General features: G+C 45.1%; 1 protein-coding gene across 4 annotated transcripts in view; it reads right to left on the bottom strand.

Annotated features, from left to right (window-relative positions):
- Window positions 1–543: 543 nt before the first annotated feature.
- MAML3 (mastermind like transcriptional coactivator 3) overlaps window positions 544–20,545 on the bottom strand; it is a 441,377-nt gene continuing 421,375 nt past the window's right edge. For 2 of the 4 annotated variants that reach the window (XM_063638210.1, XM_055275958.2), the window contains 3 exons: window positions 14,208–14,456; window positions 9,558–9,642; window positions 551–4,120 (listed from right to left, as the gene is read on the bottom strand). In XM_063638210.1, the coding sequence (XP_063494280.1) occupies window positions 3,120–4,120; window positions 9,558–9,642; window positions 14,208–14,456 (1,335 nt within the window). In that variant the 3' untranslated portion in view covers window positions 551–3,119. Of the gene's footprint in view, window positions 4,121–9,557; window positions 9,643–14,207; window positions 14,457–20,545 lie in introns of all 4 variants that reach the window. The other 2 variants (XM_055275959.2, XM_055275957.2) reach the window with 2 other exon arrangements.

The following is a 20,545-nucleotide window of genomic DNA, read 5'->3' on the forward strand; positions in this document are numbered from 1 at the left end:
CTAAGCACTTTCAATTCTGTGGGTGGGTGCAGGTGAAGCCAGGCCATGGCTTTGAGATGCAAAGTGGCCTGGTAGGAGTGGGGTGGTAGAGGCTGTTTACTGACAGTGCTCACGACAGTGGAACAAGAACCTTTATTACTTCCCCTCAATATATTCCGATTTTTCTTTTTTTGACAAAAATAGTTATTTTTCCAGTGGAGCCTCCCTACCTCCAGATGAACCAGTTGGAAATGGGATTGTTATGGTACTGAATCTACAAATGGATTGCACTATGTTCCATGCAAAGTTGACTTTCCTCCCTTCCCTTTGCCCCATCTTTCAGAGTGCGGCAGTAAATTTAGAAAGTAAAGTATCAGTTGTGCAGTTGAATGCAAAGGCTGGGAATGATTGATCTCTCTCTCCCATTAAATAAATGTTTAAAGAAAGAATGATATCAATCAAAATTTTGAGAAAAGAACTGCAGTTAATCAATTAAAACCCAGGAATAATATGTCTGCTTAATTAAGATTGGAGATCCAGTGAGGCTCTTAAACTATACTTTGGATTGATTCAGATAATCTTTTATTTTCATTTTTGTTTTCTTTAAAAGTGGTATGTCAACATCACTTCATTTCTACATTTCAGAGTTCTGTACATTTCTTAAAAGGAAATAAGCAATGCTCAATGTACAAAGTAAAAACAGAAAACTAGAAAAATCTGAATAAAATGGAGCAAGTTGCCATAGGTCATACAGTACAAATTAGTAATTAGATGTCATCTGAAGTGCAATACCCCTGCTGTGATGATGAGTTAAGGAATGAAATAAAAATACTCTATTTTAAACAAACAGTATATATATATTTATATGTATATTTTTTACAGATAGTAGACCCAGTGATATCTGCAGTATTGTAAAAACTTATGTACAAATAACTTTTTTTAGACATTACATATACATCAGCACCGTAGTAAAAACAAAACCAAAACAAAACCAAAACAAAACCACCGTTTTAAAATCTACCTCTCTATTAGTTGGTCCCAGTACTGAGCATTTGGAGGAAGCTTTTAAAAGATAATGGAGCCCCCACCCCTGTCCCACTTCGATTAGCCACCTCCAGTTTCTCATCATTGCTTATATATTTATTTCCTGTACCTTTCAGGAAAAGGTAATTATGTTTTCTGTGTCTTCTCATTTGTTTGCTTTTTTTTGGTTTCATCTCTTTCTTTCCACTCAAGTTTCCCCAGTGGCATCACTCCCCATTTGGGGAGTTCAGGGTCACCCTGCTGCCACCTCTTCGGAGAGGGCACCCAGCCCCTGCCTGGGCTTCTCACCCACCAGGCACCTCTGGCCTTACATCCTGCCCCTTGCTGAGCAGATCTACAACCCGGGGTACATGGAGAGCAAGTCAAAGGCAATGTTTGCCCACTGCCTCCTCTCCAAACCCCTCTGCCCCCAGCTTTCCATGGCAACTCGCCTTCTCAGGACTGAGTGTGGCCAGTCCAAACCCACAGGCTCCGACTCTTCCGTGGTGAGCTGCCTGGGAGTGCACAGAAGGCAGCCAGCATCTAGGACATGGAGGGAGGAGGGGACAGGAGAAAAGCACACACCACTCTCACTTAGGACAACACTGAAGCCACAAGGCCTCCAAAAGGGGGATTGGGAGGGGAGGCACGGAGCCTTGTTGGTTCCTTCTGACAGATTTCGCTTAGGGCAGATGTGTGTCAATGACAAAGAGAACAACTGTACAGGACTTTGGAAGAGGGCTACTTTGCCCATATGAAATAAACTAAATCTTCTCCTTTCTTTCCAAATTTGTAAGGTGGAGCAATTGCTTTTTTAGCTCCTCCACCTCTCTGGGATTTTATATTTGTCTCTCTGATGAGTAGGGATGATGGGAAAGGTGGATTTTAGAGCATCACTCCCGGGATTTTGCCCAAAGGGAGCCTGAACCAGTGACCTCCAGGCCACTCCTTCCTGGGGATATCAGAAATATGATATGTGGCTCACAAAAAACCGACGCCCCAACATCAGAGCAGCCCTCTCGGTTCCAGGCAGATATTCATTCAATTCTACACATGTTAGAGAAAGAAAACTCCAGTGTCGCCTTTGCATTTCAGGCATTGTCTAAGTTCTTCCTGCATTTATGTGGACTCTGCCCAAGGCTCCCTGAAGACATATGCTTCACTTCTTGGATAGTCTGTAAGAAGAAGCAAGGGGAGGCTGGTGTGGAGGCAAGGAAGAATAAAGGCAGGGCTGGAGACAAAGGCTCCAGGCTGGCAGACACACAGGGTCCAGTAGGGGTTTCTCTGCCCTGCAGCCGCCAGAAATAGATGGGACCCACCTGGATGTATGGGTTTTGTATCAGGCGCCAGCAGGCTCCAGCCCCACCTGGAGGGACTGCCACCAGGGGCACCAGCAGAAGGAAGCCGTCCCAGGACTGCTGGATGGACCCTGCTCCAAACTCAGCCTGCTCTCCTTGTGACAGCAGAGCCTCTGCAATTCCTGAGGGTCATGATGGGGCAGGAGACAGACAGTCCTGTAGGATCCGTTGTCTCCTTGTGACCATCTCACTGTTCTTCGTGCCTGCCCTCCAAATTCAGTGGCATGTCTCAAAGCCTTACATCTCTCGGCACCCAGAGTTCAGTGCATTTCCAACCTGTGCACCTGGCCTGTGCAACCACCCAGCCTCTTCTGGGGCTCTCCCTGGCCGAGGCTCTGTCTCTTTTGTGTCTCCAAAGCTGCTGTCTCCCGACCTGGGGCAGGAGGGGCTGAGGATACCTCTCTTGGGTAATAGTCCCTCTCGGCTGAAGCAGCTCCTGCTGGGCCAGGCGATCACAGGGCGCGCTGGGCAGAAGGGCTCTGGCCGGCTTCATCTTCCCATCTGCTCCTCTGGGTGTCTGTCTCTCTCGCAGCAGGGATCTGCATGGCATCTCATCTCGATTGCTGTGTGAAAATCAGGTGAAATGAGGCCCGGCGGGGCTGTGGATTGGCACCTGGATCTTCCACTGTCAGCCAGCTGCAGTTTTGCTCAGTTTACGTGGGTCAAAAAAACAAAAAACAAGGATGGGTCAACATCCTGTTTCTTTTTCATTTTTTAAGCTTTAACCACTCGAGTTGTGGCTCTTAGGGCCTCTCTTGACTAGGGGTTACCAAACAATTCATCAAGCTCCTGCATCCACTCGTCCCCTGGCCCGCCTTTGATGATGGAGTCCACAAGGTCTGCACCATCCGGGAGGCCAGGGAAGGAAGCCCCAGCTCCGTCGCCACTGTAATTGTATGACACGTCCTGAGGGGCATTCCGCTCATAGGCTTGGCTCTGGCTGCTTGGAGCAAAGCTGCCACTGGGTATCTGCTGCTGTGCTGGGGGTTGGCTGAACGCTGGCATGCCCGGGACTCCCTGGCTGAGGCCAGACATGACCATTGGCCTCGCCTGGCTGGTGCCTTGCTGCCCCGGGAGCGATGGCATCATCTGCCGACCCATGGCAGCTGGGTTGAGGGTCCTCACTGTGCCCGTGTTAGCATCCACGACTGACTGGCTCAGTCCTTGTGGGAAGTGCTGCTTGGTCAGTCTCGGCTGCCCAGCTTGAAGAGAGTAGCTGGCGCCATTGTTGAATGGTCCCAATTCTCCACTAGTCCTCCCAGGCATGCCCTGCAAGCTCCTCTGATGCCAGCTTTGTGCTCCTTGCTGGACTGTTCCCATAAGGCTCTGCAGCCTTGGAGGGGCTTGGGGCCTAGGCAACGCCTGGCCTACTGGCCCTTTCATCTGCGGATGTTGCTGGGTAATGGCTGAGTTCACCAGCATGCTCTGACTGAAGCCACTCACCATTCCAACTCCCTGCCCAGATGCAGGTTGCCTCGGTCCCTGGGCTTGGTTATGTGTGATGCTCATGCCACTTTGGTTTGGATGCTGCAACATTTGGGTCATGCCTGTGCTCATATTGTACATTCCTGGTTGGCTGGTAGGCGTGGTGCTATAAGGGGCCAGTCCCATCTCCGACTGCGCAGCTGCGGTGGCCATCGTCCCAGGGTTCTGGGAGGGTCCTATTCCCATCATGCCTGCATTCTGTGCCATCAGCCGTGACGTTCGCATGCTCTGGAGGGCTGCTTGGCTTCTTACAGCTGCTATATCCTGGGGAGAACCTGCAGTGAAAAAGAGGACACATACCACTCACTCTTCTCCATAAGCAATATACTGCAACAAGATGTTGGAATTTTCTTTGGGAATGACAAAATTCCTTTATACGAAAGGATGCTCTGATAATAAATCTGTAATAAAAATGATTATTTTTCTGATTATAACATGCTGATTGTGAAAATTTTGAAAGTATTAAAAAATACAGAGACAAAAATTAAAGTCACCTGAAATCCCACCATCCAGAGATGATCATTCCTATTCTTTTATTTGTATATAAATAGACACCCACAAAAATTGGGATCGTACTGTGCATGTGTTTTTGTAGCCGACTTTTCCACTAAACAGATCCTGATGTAATTCTTGTTTATACTTCAGAAGCAAATTATTTCATACTCTTATAGGTATGACATCGTCCTCAACCAATAAGATACTATTTCTTTGGAGGTGAGAGAAAATTCACCTCTGGGGCTAAATTAGAAAGAAATGGCTGATCACTTTGTATTTTCTACTCATGAAGTGGAACATGGTTCAGTAGAGAATACTATCAATAAAGACCATTAGACTAATTTCCCTTACGACTTGAGTAGGATTTGAGAGGTTAAAGGCCACTGCTTCTGCTAAGCAGCTATTTTGACAGATAGGACATTTTTTGGATCCACTCTGTAGATTTCAACATGCTCCAGATTCTCTGAATCATAACATGTCATTGCAAACTGGCCAGCTTCCTGAGCTAGAAAAAGAAATCATCCTGCTACGTGTGACTTGGCCATAAACTTTATGCATTTCTACAGCGAAGTCCATTCCTTCAAATCGGCAACGACTATTTCTCTCAGCAAACTGCTAACACAATTTTAATAACGCTGTTTAAAAGGTGGCCAGAGTGTCCACACCAAGTCATTCAACCTTAATTAGGCATTTGAGTGAGTCCTTCTTTACATGTTACCAGGAAATTTCCAAACAGCCAAGAGAACGGAAATGTTGCCAGTAGAACAGCAGTCAATGTTGCAAAGATCTAGGAGGTGCACAAAAATGGATTTTTCTATGTCCCTGCTAATGATTGAGTCTATGAGAAGAAGAAAAATAGTTTTTTTCCTGGACATTTAAAGAAGGTGCAGCATGGGAGCCAGTCAATATTCTAAGCAAATTTGATCCCACCTGGAACTGTGATGAGAAACCAGATGAGAATAGTCTAACCTAGTTCAACCTGGCACCCTGGTAGATAACTGAAGCATGTTTTTGTCTTCCTGATGTGGCTATTGATTTCTGGGCTGCAAATATGTCTCCACATTTTCTTCCTTTCTTTAAGAAAGAAAGTCTCAAGTTTTTGTGGCTTGAGATCAGTATCATACTGCATTGAAAAACGAAATGGTTTCTATCAATCAGGAAACCTGAAAGATCTGGGGGAAATCCCTAGAAATGTTTTCATATATTTTTTTAAGCTTCATTATATCTAAGTGATTTTTTGAAAAATCAAAAGTTCCTAGTAAAACACTGGAAGGTAGTATATACTGCAACTTGTAATCTTGTCATGAAGTTTTGTGACCTTAACGACTAAATTTTTATCGACTGCATGGCCAATAAGATCAACTGTGGTGAAATGGGTTATTGAGTTGTTTACAAAAAAAGTTTAAGGGAAAAATATTGCTGAGTCAGAGATTGATTGGATAGACCCAAATTTAATATAAACAGTCTGATGGGCTGCTAGAAATAGATGAAAGGACATCTATAATTTGGCCATTTTGGGGTATATTTATAATGGATATGTTAAAGGACTGGATACTGTCTGGAATAATTTTGTGAATGAGAAATAGGTTCCTTTCTTTAGAGGGCAGAAATGTTACAATGCCTTTTAATAGGCAGTGATACATTAATCCAAGCCAACCTTTATTTTTATTTAGTGTAAATGACTGCACTATCTTGATGTAATTCTTATTTTTAAAAGGCATTTTAAAATCAGCTATCACCACATTCTTTTCCACCTATGAGAAATAAAAAGACTTTTATTAATCTAGTTTTATGCCTTCTGTGATTTTAAATATACAAAGGAAAAAAATTCAGATGTGTCCAAGGAATTAACTTGTCTTTACCTGATTACTACATGTGTTAAACAACAGATTATGTTTTCTTTTTCTTTTTTTGGTCTAAAACAGGTATTATTGTGAGACACCGTAGTCTAATTTTCTTGTCTGCTGGTTAACATCACAATGTCCAAGAAAATTTTGTATATTCAAATAGAGATGATAGTATCCAACTTTTTCCTAAAAAAGTCTATGTTCTATTTTCACTCACAAGAAGCCTGTATTTGTGAAAAAAATAAGCATTTCCCCATAGCCATGTAACATTGCCCAGAGATCCAGAACTTAATGAGGGAAAGACAGTCATTTAAGACCTTTGAAATGTATAATGGTGAGCGTATGGGATAGGTTCTCATGCCAGTTATACCTAACAAAACTTCTCTCCAAGAATGATAATGCTTATTTTTCAGTTTGCTATTTTCCCAGATGCATAACATCATGCTGTCTAGGGTGTCTGTAAACACATGAAAATACTGAAGATAGTAAAACAAATTATACATCTCAAACCAATCAGTTCAAGGACCCTAAAATGTCATACTGGCTTTATTGATAGTATTCTCTACTGAACCATGTTCCACGTCATGAATAGAAAATGCAAAGTGATCAGCCATTTCTTTCTAACTTAGCCCCAAAGGTGAATTCTCTCTCACCTCCAAAGAAAATAGTATCTTATTGGTTGAGGATGATATCGTATCTATGTGAGTGCAAAATAATTTGCTTCTGAAGTATAAACAAGAATAACATCAGGATCTGTTAAGTGGAAAAGTCAGCTACAAAAACCCATGTACAGTACAATCCCAATTTTTGTGGGTGTCTATTTATATAGAAACAAAAGAATAGGATTGATCATCTCTGGATGGTGGGATTTCAGGTGACTTTAATTTTTTTGTCTCTGTGGTTTTGTTTCTTTTTTCTGAGACAGGGTTTTGCTCTTGTTGTCCAGGCTGGAGTGCAATGGCACGATCTTGGCTTACTACAACCTCTGCTTCCTGAGTTTAAGCAATTCTCCTGCCCCAGCCTCTGGAGTAGCTGGGATTACAGGCATGCGCCACTACACCTGGCTAATTTTTTGTATTTTTAGTAGAGACAGGGTTTCTCCATGTTGGTCAGGCTGTCTCGAACTCCCGACCTCAGGTGACCTGCCTGCCTTGGCCTCCCAAAGTGCTGGGATTACAGGAGTGAGCCACTGCACCTGCCTGGAATAGACGTTTTTAACTGGACCCAAAATATTCAGAATAACTCATATAAGTATGTGTCTATGTTCTGTAACATAGGGGAATTATTAAATTGTGGTGGCTCCCTTTTCCCTCACAAATAATACATGAGTTATGAACCTGGAAAACTCAAGAGACATTATGCTGGGTGTATCAGCTTTTATGTTTTTAATTAGTTGATAATATAATGCAGCAGCTCTCAAGCGTGGTTCCCTAGCTAGCCAAATCAGTGATTCCTGGGAACTTGTAAAAAATGCAGATTCTCAGGCCCAGCTTCAGACTTACTGAATCAGAAACACTGTGTGCGTTTTAATAAGCTCCGTTGGTGCTTTCAGTGCGGCTAAAGTTTGAGAACTACAGATATAAAGCTGGGCTCTGTATCTGCAACAACAACTATATGTAATGATGACTAGTCCCCACTCTTCCGAAGCTACCCATGGCAAAGTCAGAAACATAATTCTTCAAAAACCACTGGCACTGATTTAGTGCACAGAACACCTGTGGATAACTGAATTACTTTTGTCCTTCCCTGTGTCAAGGCCAAATGTGTCAAGGCCAAAGGATCTAATGTGATATAAGCATCCCGGAAGTGGAAGGGAGTGGTAGCTACTCAAGACCCAGTATTTTTACAGGTGATCTTCAATGTGATCTGTCAGTAAATATCAATGGCTTTCAGACTGTAAACTACAGCTCACAGTTCATGATCCAGGATATATACATGTGGGTTTAAAACAGAAAGAAGTCTCTGATATGCTCTGGTAATTTCTGTTGTATTTCATTTTAAAAATGTTGGTTGTGACCCACTAAGTTGTTTTCAATAACCTTGTGTGTTGCAATCTGAAGAGTTAAGATCAGAAATTTTTCACCCAGTCTATTGATAAAGTTCAGGGATACTTGCGAAATTATATAAAAGTTTGTATATTTACATATTATATGTTTCTGTGCAAGAGACTTCATAGCTTTTTGCAGACTCTTACAGGAACAGGTAACTTTTGAGAAGCTAGGACATATTGATCTAGATCCCACAAAATGGGCAGAGAATGGGATTAGGATTTCTGCTGCTAGGTGACCCCTGTAGCCCCCTGAAAACTCCTGTGGATAAGATTAGGAAGGCTCCTCAGGCTATTTTCTTCACCCCATATAAGACCCTCAAGAGTCTTTTTTTTTTTTTTTTTTTTGAGACAGAGTCTTGCTCTGTTGCCCAGGCTGGAGTGCAGTGGTGCGATCTCGGCTTACTGCAACCTCCACCTCCTGGGTTCAAGTGATTCTTGTGCCTCAACCTCCCGAGTAACTGGGATTACAGGCATGCACCACCACTCCCGGCTAATTTTTTGCATTTTTAGTAGAGACGGGGTTTTGCTATGTTGGCCAGGCTGGTCTTGAACTCCTGGCCTCAAGTGATCCATCCGCCTCAGCCTCCCAAAGTGCTAGGATTATAGGCGTGAGTCACCGCACCCGGCCAAGGGCTCTCTCTATTAGAGATGGAAGGGTTTCATATTTGAGTGGGCCTCCCACATTTATAAAGGAGTGCCAACACTGACATACAGTGCGCCCACTGCTACTGGGTCATGATTTAGGATTCCCGCAAATGGCTACAGGATCAGTTCAATCAGCCTCAAGGCCCTATTTGTCTTCTACATTCAGCAGAGACTAGTGGTTGTTGCAAGCCAGATTCTTCCACTTCAGCTTTAGAGATAAGGGCTTTGGTCAGGTGACATGCTGGGATAAGCAAAAAAGATGTGGCACAAGATTCTTGCCCCTGTAGTCACTAAGATGACGATCTAAACATAAACAAAGTTTATATGGAGCCAACAGGCACCAGTATATCTTTACTGGTTGTTAAACTATTGCAATACTGTGTACCTTTGGTAAAGAACAGCTATTCTAGTCCCAACTCCGACAGCTACCCTGACCCTTCCCTGTGCCTTCTAGAACCTCTCTGTGACTCAGTGACCAAAAGGTTAATGCCTGACACAACAGGAGGCCTCTAGGAATCCATTCTGATTGGTTAGTACTCTTAACCTACCAGTAGTTACATATTTTAAGTATTTCCTGGACACAAATACAGCATGTAAGGCAATGCCTCTGGCTACACATTCACTTACGCTTCACCACTGGAAGGTATAAAATGAGAGAGGTTGCACTGGCCTCACCTTGAAACTGATTGACCTGTTGCACTGGGTATGGATTCCGCTGTGGCTGGAGGTGCTGCCGGGGTAGATGTGATTGCTGCAACTGCTATAACGACAGAACACAAGAGGGGTGGAGAGGTGAGACAAGGAGCAAGCACACAATTCAATATCCTAGCAGTTCCGAGGAAGGTAGTGTTTTCCCCAAAACTAAATTTTGTGTTGAAGAATCATATGCATACAGGCAAGTGCACAAAGTCTAAGGATACAGTCAGGTAGGTTTTCACAAAACGAACACACTCAGGGCCACCAGCCGCCGCATCAAGAAACAGAACGCTGCCAGGAGCCCCTCGTGCCCCTTCCAGTCATCACCCTCCCTTGACCCATGGGCATCACTGTCCTAACTTTTAACAACATAGAGCAGTTATGTCTGCTTTTGTACTTTGCAGAAAAGGATTCACATGATGCTGCTTTTGTGTCTGGCTTCTTGCATTCACCACTGTATTTGTGAGATTCATCCACGTGGATGTGAATTCTTGTTGCTTGTTCATTCTCACTGTTGGATAGTATTCCATCATATGAATATACCTTAATTTATTTACTCATTCTACTAGTGATGTCACCTTTGGTATTTCTAGTTTTTTGTGTTTCGAATGTGACTGCTGTGAACATTCCCGTACATGCCTTTGGTGGACATCTGTATGTATTTCTGATGTGTGGACTTGCTGGCTCATGAAGAATGCATGCTGCGGGAAGGGGTTTTGACGTGGACTGCTCAACATCAGCCTGCATGCTTTCCTTAGCGCTGTGGGGACTGAGTTCAAAGGGACAAGCAACTGCTTTTTAATGACCTAAGTGGATGCTTTGGGCATAGGAAGATGAGATCCTCAGGGGTTATACAAAAAAGGCTAATCTTATTCCCATGAAGCCACACTGCCTGTAAAATACATCTCTACATGTAAACTATTCAGCATTTACTGCTTTGAGGAAACCATGTGGGATTCCACATATACCAGCGAACCAGGAGGCCTGCATTTTAGTCTTTCTTCTTCCACTCACGGGGATGCTGCATTGCTAGTGTTGCTACCAATATACTGGGAAGGCTATTATCATTATCGTGCTGTATGTGCAAAGGGAAAGAAAATAAGAGTGATGCAGAAAGAGCAGAGAAAGAGGTTTTAGTTCTAGGTCTGCCGTCAAGTAGCTTGTGTGACCTTCGGGATGTTGTTTAACCTGCTCCCTGCAGCTGCTGAATATTCATTAAGTACCTTTCATCTGCAAGGGCTATAAAGAATATACAACAAGGTCCCTGTTCTTTAGAGTGTTCATTATAAAAACAACACACACTGACCACCTCTTAACGCCTGTGTTTATTTCAATTTTTTCTCTTGTGTTTGTTCCTGGGCTGCTCTATAATTTTCTTTTCTTTTTCTCTTTCTCTACAAGGCCAGCCAGTATTCTGGCAACCAAAGAAAAAAACAGCCTCTGACTTGTTGACCCCATCCCGTGGTGCCTACCATAATGTTCTACAGAAAACTGTTGAAATTAATTGATTGTGTAGACCATTAAAGTGTAGACAAGAAACCACGCAAATCTTTTAGGCAGCAATAGAAGGGCATTATTGAGAGTAAGTTGAGCATTTAACAGCTTCTCCTCAGTCAAACTTCCCATATAATATAAGAATTTAACTGTCCCACTTATGACTAGGAATGAGCCCCTGGCAGCCTGTGGGGGACTGAGGGTGTATCCTGGAGTCAGGAATCAGGAGTCCTCAGTTCCATCCTGGCTCTGTCTCTCTCTAGCTCTGTGATCTCATATAAATCACATAAGCTCAGTTTCCTCACATAACCTCAGTTCCTCATTTGTAAAATGATGGGACTTCATGATCTAGAATGTTTGTAAGTTCTGTCTAACCTTTGTGAATGGATGAGAGGTGATGTGCTTTGCACTTTTTGAGAATACGGCATTAAATGTGAATTCATGCCTACTTTCAACCTGCTTTGCTCTGATTGCCAAGTCTACTGAGAATCATTTTAAAGTTTCCCAAAATATGTAAGATCCCAAATCTTTCTGTTTTCCCTCACATGTCCTTACAGGAAACCCAAAATCTGTTTCCAAAATCCAAAGTGTGAGGACACTTTCAATGCTGCAGCAACCGAGATTGGTGTTGATCTGGCAGTATTCACTCTCAAAACAAAAAACTGAGAGCTGGCCGGGTGCCGTGGCTCACACCTGTAACCCCAGCACCTTGGGAGGCCGAGGCAGGCAGATTGCTTGAGCCCAGGAGTTCGAGACCAGCCTGGCCAACATGGTGAAACCCCATCTCTACTAAAAATACAAAAATTAGCCAGGCGTGATGGTGTTTGCCTGTGGTCCCAGCTACTCTGGAGGCTGAGGTGGGAAGATTGCTTGAGCTCATGAGGCAGAGGTTGCAGTGAGCCGAGATCATGCCACTGCACTCCAGCCTGGGTGACAAAGCGAGACCGTGTCTCAAAAAAAAAAAAAATGTTGAGCACTTACTCCTCGTAGACCTGCACTTGGACAACCTGCACTAAATCTGTATCCTCCTCAGGTACAGGCAAGATGCTCCACTGACCTGGCTGGGCCATGTGGCTGCAGCTCTCACATGACATTCACTGACACCAGGGCCACGTGACAGGCCCCCACATACATGTGTGCAGCACATACAGCTTCCAAAACATTTTACACACATGATCTTATGTGATCCTTAAAGCAGCTACATGAGGCTCTGAAATTATTAAAACCTAATCTGGCAGATGAAGAGGGAAGTTAGTGGTTTTTCCAAAATCACATCACATGCAAAAGAATGGACAAATCCTGGCCCTGAGGAAAGTGATCCTCCCCTCATCCCTTATCATCTTTTGGTACACACTGTTGCCATGGAATGATCCGCAGGTCACGGCTTCCCATTTCCCTTGTCTTTCCCAAGAAGCCCCAGCTCTCTCCATGCTCTGGATTCTGAGGGGTCTCCCCTGACCTCTCACCTCCTTGTCTAGGGGCATCATCTTGACGTGTCTCTTCTCACACTCTTCCCACGCCCTGTGCTCCCCAGGGCCGAGCTGGCCTCACCATGTGGGAACACCCCTGGGCTGCACAGCTGAGCTCTGCCTGCTTGCCCTGGGCCTTCTTTGTGTCTTTGGTCACAGCACACATATCAAAAGCCATCACTCAAAACATCAGGCACACCTGAGATTTCCTGGGATTGGCTGAGGAGAGGATTTACAGAGCCCAGCTGCCCTCGGCAGCTCCATTTATCACTGCCTGAGAGAGATTAGCATGGCTCCTTGTCGCACACCTTATGTAGGTGAGAGGGATAGAGGTTTGTTTGTACAATAGCTGCCAGGCGGCTGACTGACCTTGGTAAAAAGGGAGATAATTACACAGCTGTTCAGGAACAAAAGCAAAAAAAAAAAAAAAAAAAAGGGAACATAAGTGAACTGTGCTCAGCAGTATAATTTTTCTCTTTGGGAGATGCCTGGTGTTACTTTGAACTGCTGTTCTTGGTTAATAGGGACCTCAATGGGCCTGTGTCCTACACAGGATACGCGGTGGTGGATGCTTAGTAAAGTTGCAAAATTCTGGCAGGGCATGGTGGCTCACATCTGTAGTCCTAGCACTTTGGGAGGCTGAGATGGGAGGGTCACTTGAGGCCAGGAGTTTGAGACCAGCCTGGTCAACATAGTGAGACCCCATCTCTATTTCTTTAAGAAAAAATTTACAAAATTCTGACCCTATCAGGAACATTCTAGAAGGATAACTGTGAGGCAGACCTATGTTGGGCCTTCAGCTTTATATGACAACCTCACACCTCCTATAAGAAACAGCCTGCTGTGCAAGATTCTCTGTGCAGACCCCCACAGAAGCTGCCTGGGGATCTCTTGTGGACAGCCTCCGGCCCTTCCCTAGGATAATGCTAAGTCAGGTACGGGCATCTCTAAAAACAAAACAAATTGAAACCTACAGGAGCAGTCTGCAGGGAAGGCTTTCTCTCAAAGCTGAGGAATTATAGGGCGAGGGTGGACAAAGATGCCTAAGGTAAAGCTGTATTTGTGTTAGGCTTTCCTTTAACTCACAGATTTCCTGAGCTGTTTTAAAAGCTGTGGGGAGTTTTCTTAAGTTTGCACCATGTGTGTGACCCAGAGTTCAGGTTTCTAGGTAGTTCTGTAGGCCTTATTGTCCTGCTATTGTTCCCGATCCATTGTTCATTACCCATTCTATAGAATTCTCCTCAATTCCTCCTCCTGTCAATTTCCTCTAAGAAACAGAGTTCTCTGAATTATTATTTTTTTCTTCAAGCTAGAAATATTACGGCTTATGGAGCATGTGAGACAGTCCCCACCATGTGCTGATTACACAGACCCCGTACCAGAAATCAGAAGAAAAGGAGTCAGACTTGAATCAAAGAAATGTCTCTGGCACACAGGCCTTCAAATTGATGGCTGGAGCCTGTCTTTTAAGAACAAATTAATTCATTATAGGAAAAACCCTAACTAATTGAAAGGTCTAAATTCTTCAGGTTCTCTTGTGATCCTGGGAAATGCTAGACCGTGAGCATCTTGACGGAGGATGTGAACTGCCACTTCCTCACAGGCAGCAGGCAGGTGCTGAATAAGTGCTTGCTGAATGAATGAATCATGCCAAGGGGCATGTTACCTGTTCTGCCAAAATCTGTTGCTGCTGCTGCTGCTGCTGCCTTTGCTCCCGCAGGAACTGTTGCTTCTGCTGCTCCATCAACTGGGCCCGCTGATCAATGAGCATCTGCTTCATGATGGCTGCTTGGGGCTGGCTGCCCAGGAAGCCGGGGCCTGCGGGACTGGCTCCTGAGACCATGCCACCTGAGCCTGGGGGCACGGAGGACTGCATGGGGCCTGTGGTTCGGGGAAGTCCAACTGGATGCTGCTCCTGGGAAGACAAGAGAGAGAGAGATGCAGGGATTCCCCATGGAGACTCACTGCCGTTTGAAGGGAAGCCCCTGGAAAAAGAGAACGGGGCAGAAGTCCCAGCTTATGGACTAGAGGGTTTTTGAGTGGCACGCATTGCATTTCCATGAAAGTATCTTCAAACCCGACCTTACCTGAGTAGAATGAGAGAGGCCACAAGGGACAGTAAGAGAGCATGGCTCTGGGAATTCCAAGGCCAAGTCCAGTCTGTTTCGGATGGGACTGACTATTGCATATGGACTGGATTTTCAACTAACATCCTGTGTTCCTCCAAGGAAAGGGAATAAGCCCTCAGGCTGAGCTCACCTAAAGTCTGGAACACGAGAGACATCCTGACCTCACCTGTTAATCCTTATTTCTTACTGTTTACTTGGCCAAATGGACGTATTCTTTGCAAGTAGGAGGGACATTTGCAGAAAACTGCAGGAATTTGTTAATCAACACATCTGATATTTGATGGAATTCTAATGAGTTGCAACATTTGAGAGCTTAGATATATGTCAAAAAGAAAAATCCTCCTGGCCAGAGTTGTTGATGGTGAGAACTGGGAATGTTTTGCACTGACCAAAGCTATGTAATCTCCTAATATCTTTAAAAATAGAATTGAGTCGGCTGGGTGCAGTGGCCTGTAATCCCAGTACTTTGGGAGGCCCAGTACTTTGGGTGGATCACAAGGTCAGTTCGAGACCATCTTGGCCAAGATGGTGAAACCCTGTCTCTACTAAAAAAAAAAAAAAAAAAAAAAAAAATTTAGCCGGACATGGTGGCGGGCGCCTGTAATCCCAGCTACTCGGGAAGCTAAGGCAGAGAATTGCTTGAACCCGGGAGGCGGAGGTTGCAGTGAGCCGAGATCGCGCCACTGCCCTCCAGCCTGGGCGACAGAGTGAGACTCTGTCTCAAAAAAAAAAAAAAAATAGAATTGAGTCTTCTATGTCTGGGATAATTTAAACATGGGGTGTTGGATTGGGTCACTTGATTCTATAATTATATGTCAGCCAGTCGAATAATGGCAACTTTTAAGGACTGGTCCTTAGGGAAGAGGAGGTCAAGTGGTAAAGACCTAATTCCACACAGCCCAGGTGACTACATGGAGAATGTGCTCAAAGGCGAAGTTTATGCTCTGAGCTGGACAGTATAGACTATTACGGGAAAACAGTGAATGGGAAGAATAGGTGTGTGGCCCAGATTCAATTTCTAGTCACTTCCTTTCCTATTTTTTCTACCAAGACTACCTAGCAGTGGCAAGTATGGTCTGAACATTCTGCAGAAATTCCTTCTACCTCATTAAAATTTCACGTAATTAATGTGAACATGGAGGAGCTGACACAGATTAAATGGGCACACATATAAGGATATTCACAGTCATTTTGTGAAGCACTATTATGAGACCTAAATAGTAAGAAGCAAATGTGAACAACTCTATCATTTAAAAATTTTTAAATCCAAATGGGATTTTAATATTTTTCTTCTTTTTACTTTATTGCCTTTCCACTGCAGATACCATTAAACATATTGGCAGTTTTTTCTCAAAGCAAATAGGTGAAGTTTCTCTCTGTCTCTCCTAGAGAGATCATCCTGGATTTGATTCCCTATGGCTTGGGCTTGTGTTCCTCCTTCCTTCTGTGGTGTGCTGTAGAACCATGCAGGCTTCCCTCTCTACTATGACTGACCTCAACTGCATCTTCAGTTGCTCTTCTTCCCTCCAAACAAAACAAAATAGCAAAACAAACAAAAACCAAACCAAACCAAAATGCTACTCCTCTTACCCTAGAAACAATCGCCCAAGAAGCTCTGGTTTGTTCGTGCAGTAGCCTAGGTCACACAATCAATGAATGGAAGACACAGAACTAGCAGAACTAGAACGTTATTTTTTTTTTTTTTGTAACAGATAGCTTGTCTTTACTTTTTTTAAAAAATTAAATTTTTAAAAAATTTTTCCATAAGTTATGGGGGTACAGGTGGTATTTGGTTACATGAGTAAGCAGAACGCTAATTGTGATTCTCAATTCAGTATTCCTATCAGCTCAGGCCTCTCCCAGGCGTGTCTTCATGGTGTTAAGTGTGCACCTAAGAACAGCCTGTAGACCTATATAGTGTGTCTCTCATAAGTGCACGGCGTTCTATTTTTTATGTGTAAATGCTGTAGCTGAAATTAATAAGACGTTTTGCCTTTGTGTATTTTCTCTATACATACACAAAGACAGCTAGGAAATATTTTTGATGTTAATAAAAAGATCTTATTCTAAAAAATGCCAGGAAGTTTTGTGCTACCAGAAAGTTTACTTCAGGACTAACCCTTGGAGGGGCCTAGATATTTCAGGGTCTTCCCATTTCCCCCAAACATTTGCTACCTGTTTTCCAAGCCCTTCCTTCCAGTGAAATAAAGCTGTTTCTTGGCACCTTTAGGGACAAATGGCTGATTGTCTTTACACTTTAACAAATGAATTCACACTGACATATAAACAGCCAATCAGCAAAAATGCAGATATGTAGTTTGTTTTTTCTGTCTCAGTATATTTGATACTTTCCAGTTTTGATAAGGAGGAGAGAGTTGGAAAGAAAATGAGGCCCGAGGGAAGATAAAGTTTTCTTCAGCTTGATTTTTTGAGAGGGTTGGTCTGGGATGGCCGTTTATCTTTGTGCACTTTGAGATGTGCTTGTCCTGTGTGACCAGCCCGCACAGCTGGGGAAGTAGTAAGGAGTGAAGAAGTGTTGCTTTCCCAGCCTCCTCTCCACTGGGAAAAGAAAGAGAGAGGCAAATGGGGTGACGATGATACATCAAACCACTTTTTGCCCGTGTCTTCCTGGGCCAAAAAGAAATACTTCAAAAGCACAGTGTGAAAAAAAAAACCCTTCCAAAGGGATAGGATTATATATTTCCCCAAATAATTCCCTCCCAGAGGTTTTGCCTTCAGGCTTCTCACTGAAGACCTACAGGCAGGAAGGGCTGTATGCATTATTTTATTATTATTTTTTAGAGACAGGGTTTCACTCCATTGCCCAGGCTGGGGTGCAATGGTATGATCATAGCTCACTGCAACCTCCAACTCCTGGGCTCAAGCAATCTTCCTGCCTCAGCCTCCTGAGTAGGTGGGGGACTGCAGGTGTACGCCACCATGCCCTAGTAATTTTTAAATTCTTTGTATAGATGGGGGTTTTATTGTGTTGCCCAGGCTGGTCTTGAACTCCTGGCCTCAGACAATCCTCCTGCCTTGGCCTCCCAAAATGTTGGGATTACAAGCATGAGCCACTGCTTCCAGCCACTATGTGCATTCTTAAACGACTGCCTTCCATATGAAACATCTTTAGTACTTTCCCAACAAGCTCTGCGGCATTCAACAGTGGATGAGAGACACCTACAGCCCCCGACTCTGAGGTGTATTTCGAAGTGTGAAGATGTACTCAGTGACTTGCCTTATACATTAAGCTGGCCGAGGCCACTAACTGTTTCGTAATACATGGCTTCTTTTAACCTCCAGTCTCAGAGGGCTTAATGAGAAATAGTCTGTCAAATTTCAGGATTTCAAGCCACTGCTCTTGTTTCTAAGATGGACACACACTGTGTTGTGCAATTAGAGAAAACCAGGCTGAGCTTTCGTCATGCGAAATGTAATGCCTTGAAGCCAAATGATGCAGTATTTTTAGTTGTAATTACTGGCTTGTTCTCCAATCCACTCCTTGCCCAACGACCTCCCTTGCTTCTCCCAAGAATCTTAACACAGTTTCTTCCCCTCAAAAATCCAACTGGCTACATAGATCTTCATTACTCGCCCAACCCTCTCACTCTTCAGTAAAATAAAAGGAGGAGACAGAAATCAAAACCAACGAACCTGTTTTACATATCTTCCCCTCCAGGGAAAAGATCTCAGCAATTTTCTAAAGGCTAGAGTGAGGCAGGAGGTGTCAAAAGCACCCTTACCTCCCCCAAACAGGCAGTTTTCGACTTCAAAAAACAGTTGTGGTAAAAATATCTCCCAAGAACAGCCAGCTGTTTATTTACAAATCTGTGCGTAGGGAAGCTTTATTTTTCTGAAGTGTTTTCAAGAACATGCATAGTGTTTGGGTGAGAGGGGCCAGCGTTGCTGGCGGCGAACCAAAGAGCAGGGAATCACAAAAGACGGCCGGCAGCGAGGAGGCTGGGGTGACGGGGACCCCGTGGATAACGGGCTTCAGGACGCCCAGGGCTTCAGCCTTTTCCAGGCGTCCCTCGCCGGGGGAACGCAGAGCAGCTGCCGTTCTTCCCGCGCCCCAGCAGATGGTGGTGTCAGCCCGGCCTCGCGCCCGGCCGCCGCTGCGCCCGCGCCCCTCCCCTCGCAGATGGCTTAATCAGGGCTCCCGCCCGCCCCTCCGCGGCCCCCGCCCCGCGCGTCTGGGCGAGCGCTGCGAACGTGGAGCCAGGCAGTCAAGTGTTACTGCGTACAGCAGGTAGCCTGGCAACTGAGAGCATAATACCGAGCAGATGGTGTTCGCACGGCGTGATGGACATCACACACGACAGCCTGAGACAATCCAGGAATTCCCTGGTGACTCCAGGCCCTCTTTACACAAAATGAGTTCTCTCTCCATTGCCGTGTATCTCTGGGGTTATCTCCCCCCCTCCTCCGACTGACACTGAACTGGTTTCTTATTACTGACTTTTCTTCCAGCCAGAGGGGAGGGAGAATTCAGGTGGGGGAGGGCGCGGGAAGGGTACGTGGAAGGAAACGGAAGGGCTGGGAGTGGGGTAGGGGGGCAGTGGCGACCTCCGGCGGGGGGAGGGTGGCGGACACCAGATCCCAGGGCCGACAGCCCGGGAGGGACTGGGTTCCAGGACCCCAGCTGCACAAAGCCGGCGCGGGGAGGGGGCGATAAGGAGCGAGCCTCGGGTCGGCCCGGCACCGCTGCTTCGGCCCAGAGTCCTTGCAATCGCTTGGCCTACGAACAACCTAAATGAAATTTAGGGTTTTATTGAAAAAGTCCCCTGGGGCCTAATTTAGCCTCTCGACTCGAGCCTATATGCTTACAAGTCCTTAGGGGACTCCGGCTAGGAAGTCAGGAGTGGGGCCCATGCGTCCCCGGCAGGACCTAGACTGCCTCTCGGCGCAGGCGGCCCTAACAAAGAAGCCCACGAGGCGGTCCCGGGCGCGGGCAGGGGCGGCGCGGCGGCGCTCGGGAGACCCGCGAGGGGCCCTGGAGGTCCTCGGCCCGCGCGCGCCGCTCGGGAGCCCGCGAGGCTGCGGTGTGCTCTGGCGGGCGCATTTCCCAGGCCCCGCCACATCGTGTGTGTTAGTGGCTGGGAAGGACACGAGGACAGAGATGAGGATTGTTCGTGGCAGGAAAGAGTAAAAATAAATCAATGCATAAACAAAAAGGATGCCCCAGAAAACCTGTGCTTTTCAGACACACAAACTCACTCACTCACTCTGAATTGGGTCAAGTAAAAAAAAAAATTTTTTTAAAGGAAGGAATCTTTAGCCCAAGTGGGATTTCGACTAAATTTTATATATCAAAAGATAGCTACATCCAACCTCTCAGCAGAATCCAGAGGCTTTCTCCTGCAAAGATACTATTGAAAGTTTTATTAGTAAGTTTGAGAAGGCGGAAGTATGTATCAGAGGTGAAAGCTAACATGACAATTGCTTGGCCAAAGAGCGCAGCAGTTTTATGTTATTGAGCAGCACAGGATGAATCGAACACCCATGATGGCTAGACAGAGGCGCCTGGTTGTGACTCCCAGAGGTTCAGGCAAGCCATCTGACCTCTCTCAGTCCCCACTCCCTGAAATGAAAACCATACTCATAAGACTCCTTGACAATGGAAATTTTGGAGGTGACATAGTTAATGAAGTGTCATAGAAAGGAAATAGCTAAGAATATTCTAAAACCTCCCCATTCCCAGTATGGGCAACTTGGGAAAAATGAACTAAATTAGGGGTTCTCAAAGTGTGGTTCCAGGATCAAATGCATTAATCCCCACCTGGGAGCTTGTTAGAAATGCAAATTCCCAGGCTCCCCTCTAGGCCTCCTGAATTAGAACTTTTGGGGGTGTTTTAACAAGCTCTCCAGGTGATTA

Source organism: Symphalangus syndactylus, chromosome 4, assembly GCF_028878055.3.
Source record: "Symphalangus syndactylus isolate Jambi chromosome 4, NHGRI_mSymSyn1-v2.1_pri, whole genome shotgun sequence".
Lineage (NCBI taxonomy): Eukaryota > Metazoa > Chordata > Mammalia > Primates > Hylobatidae > Symphalangus > Symphalangus syndactylus.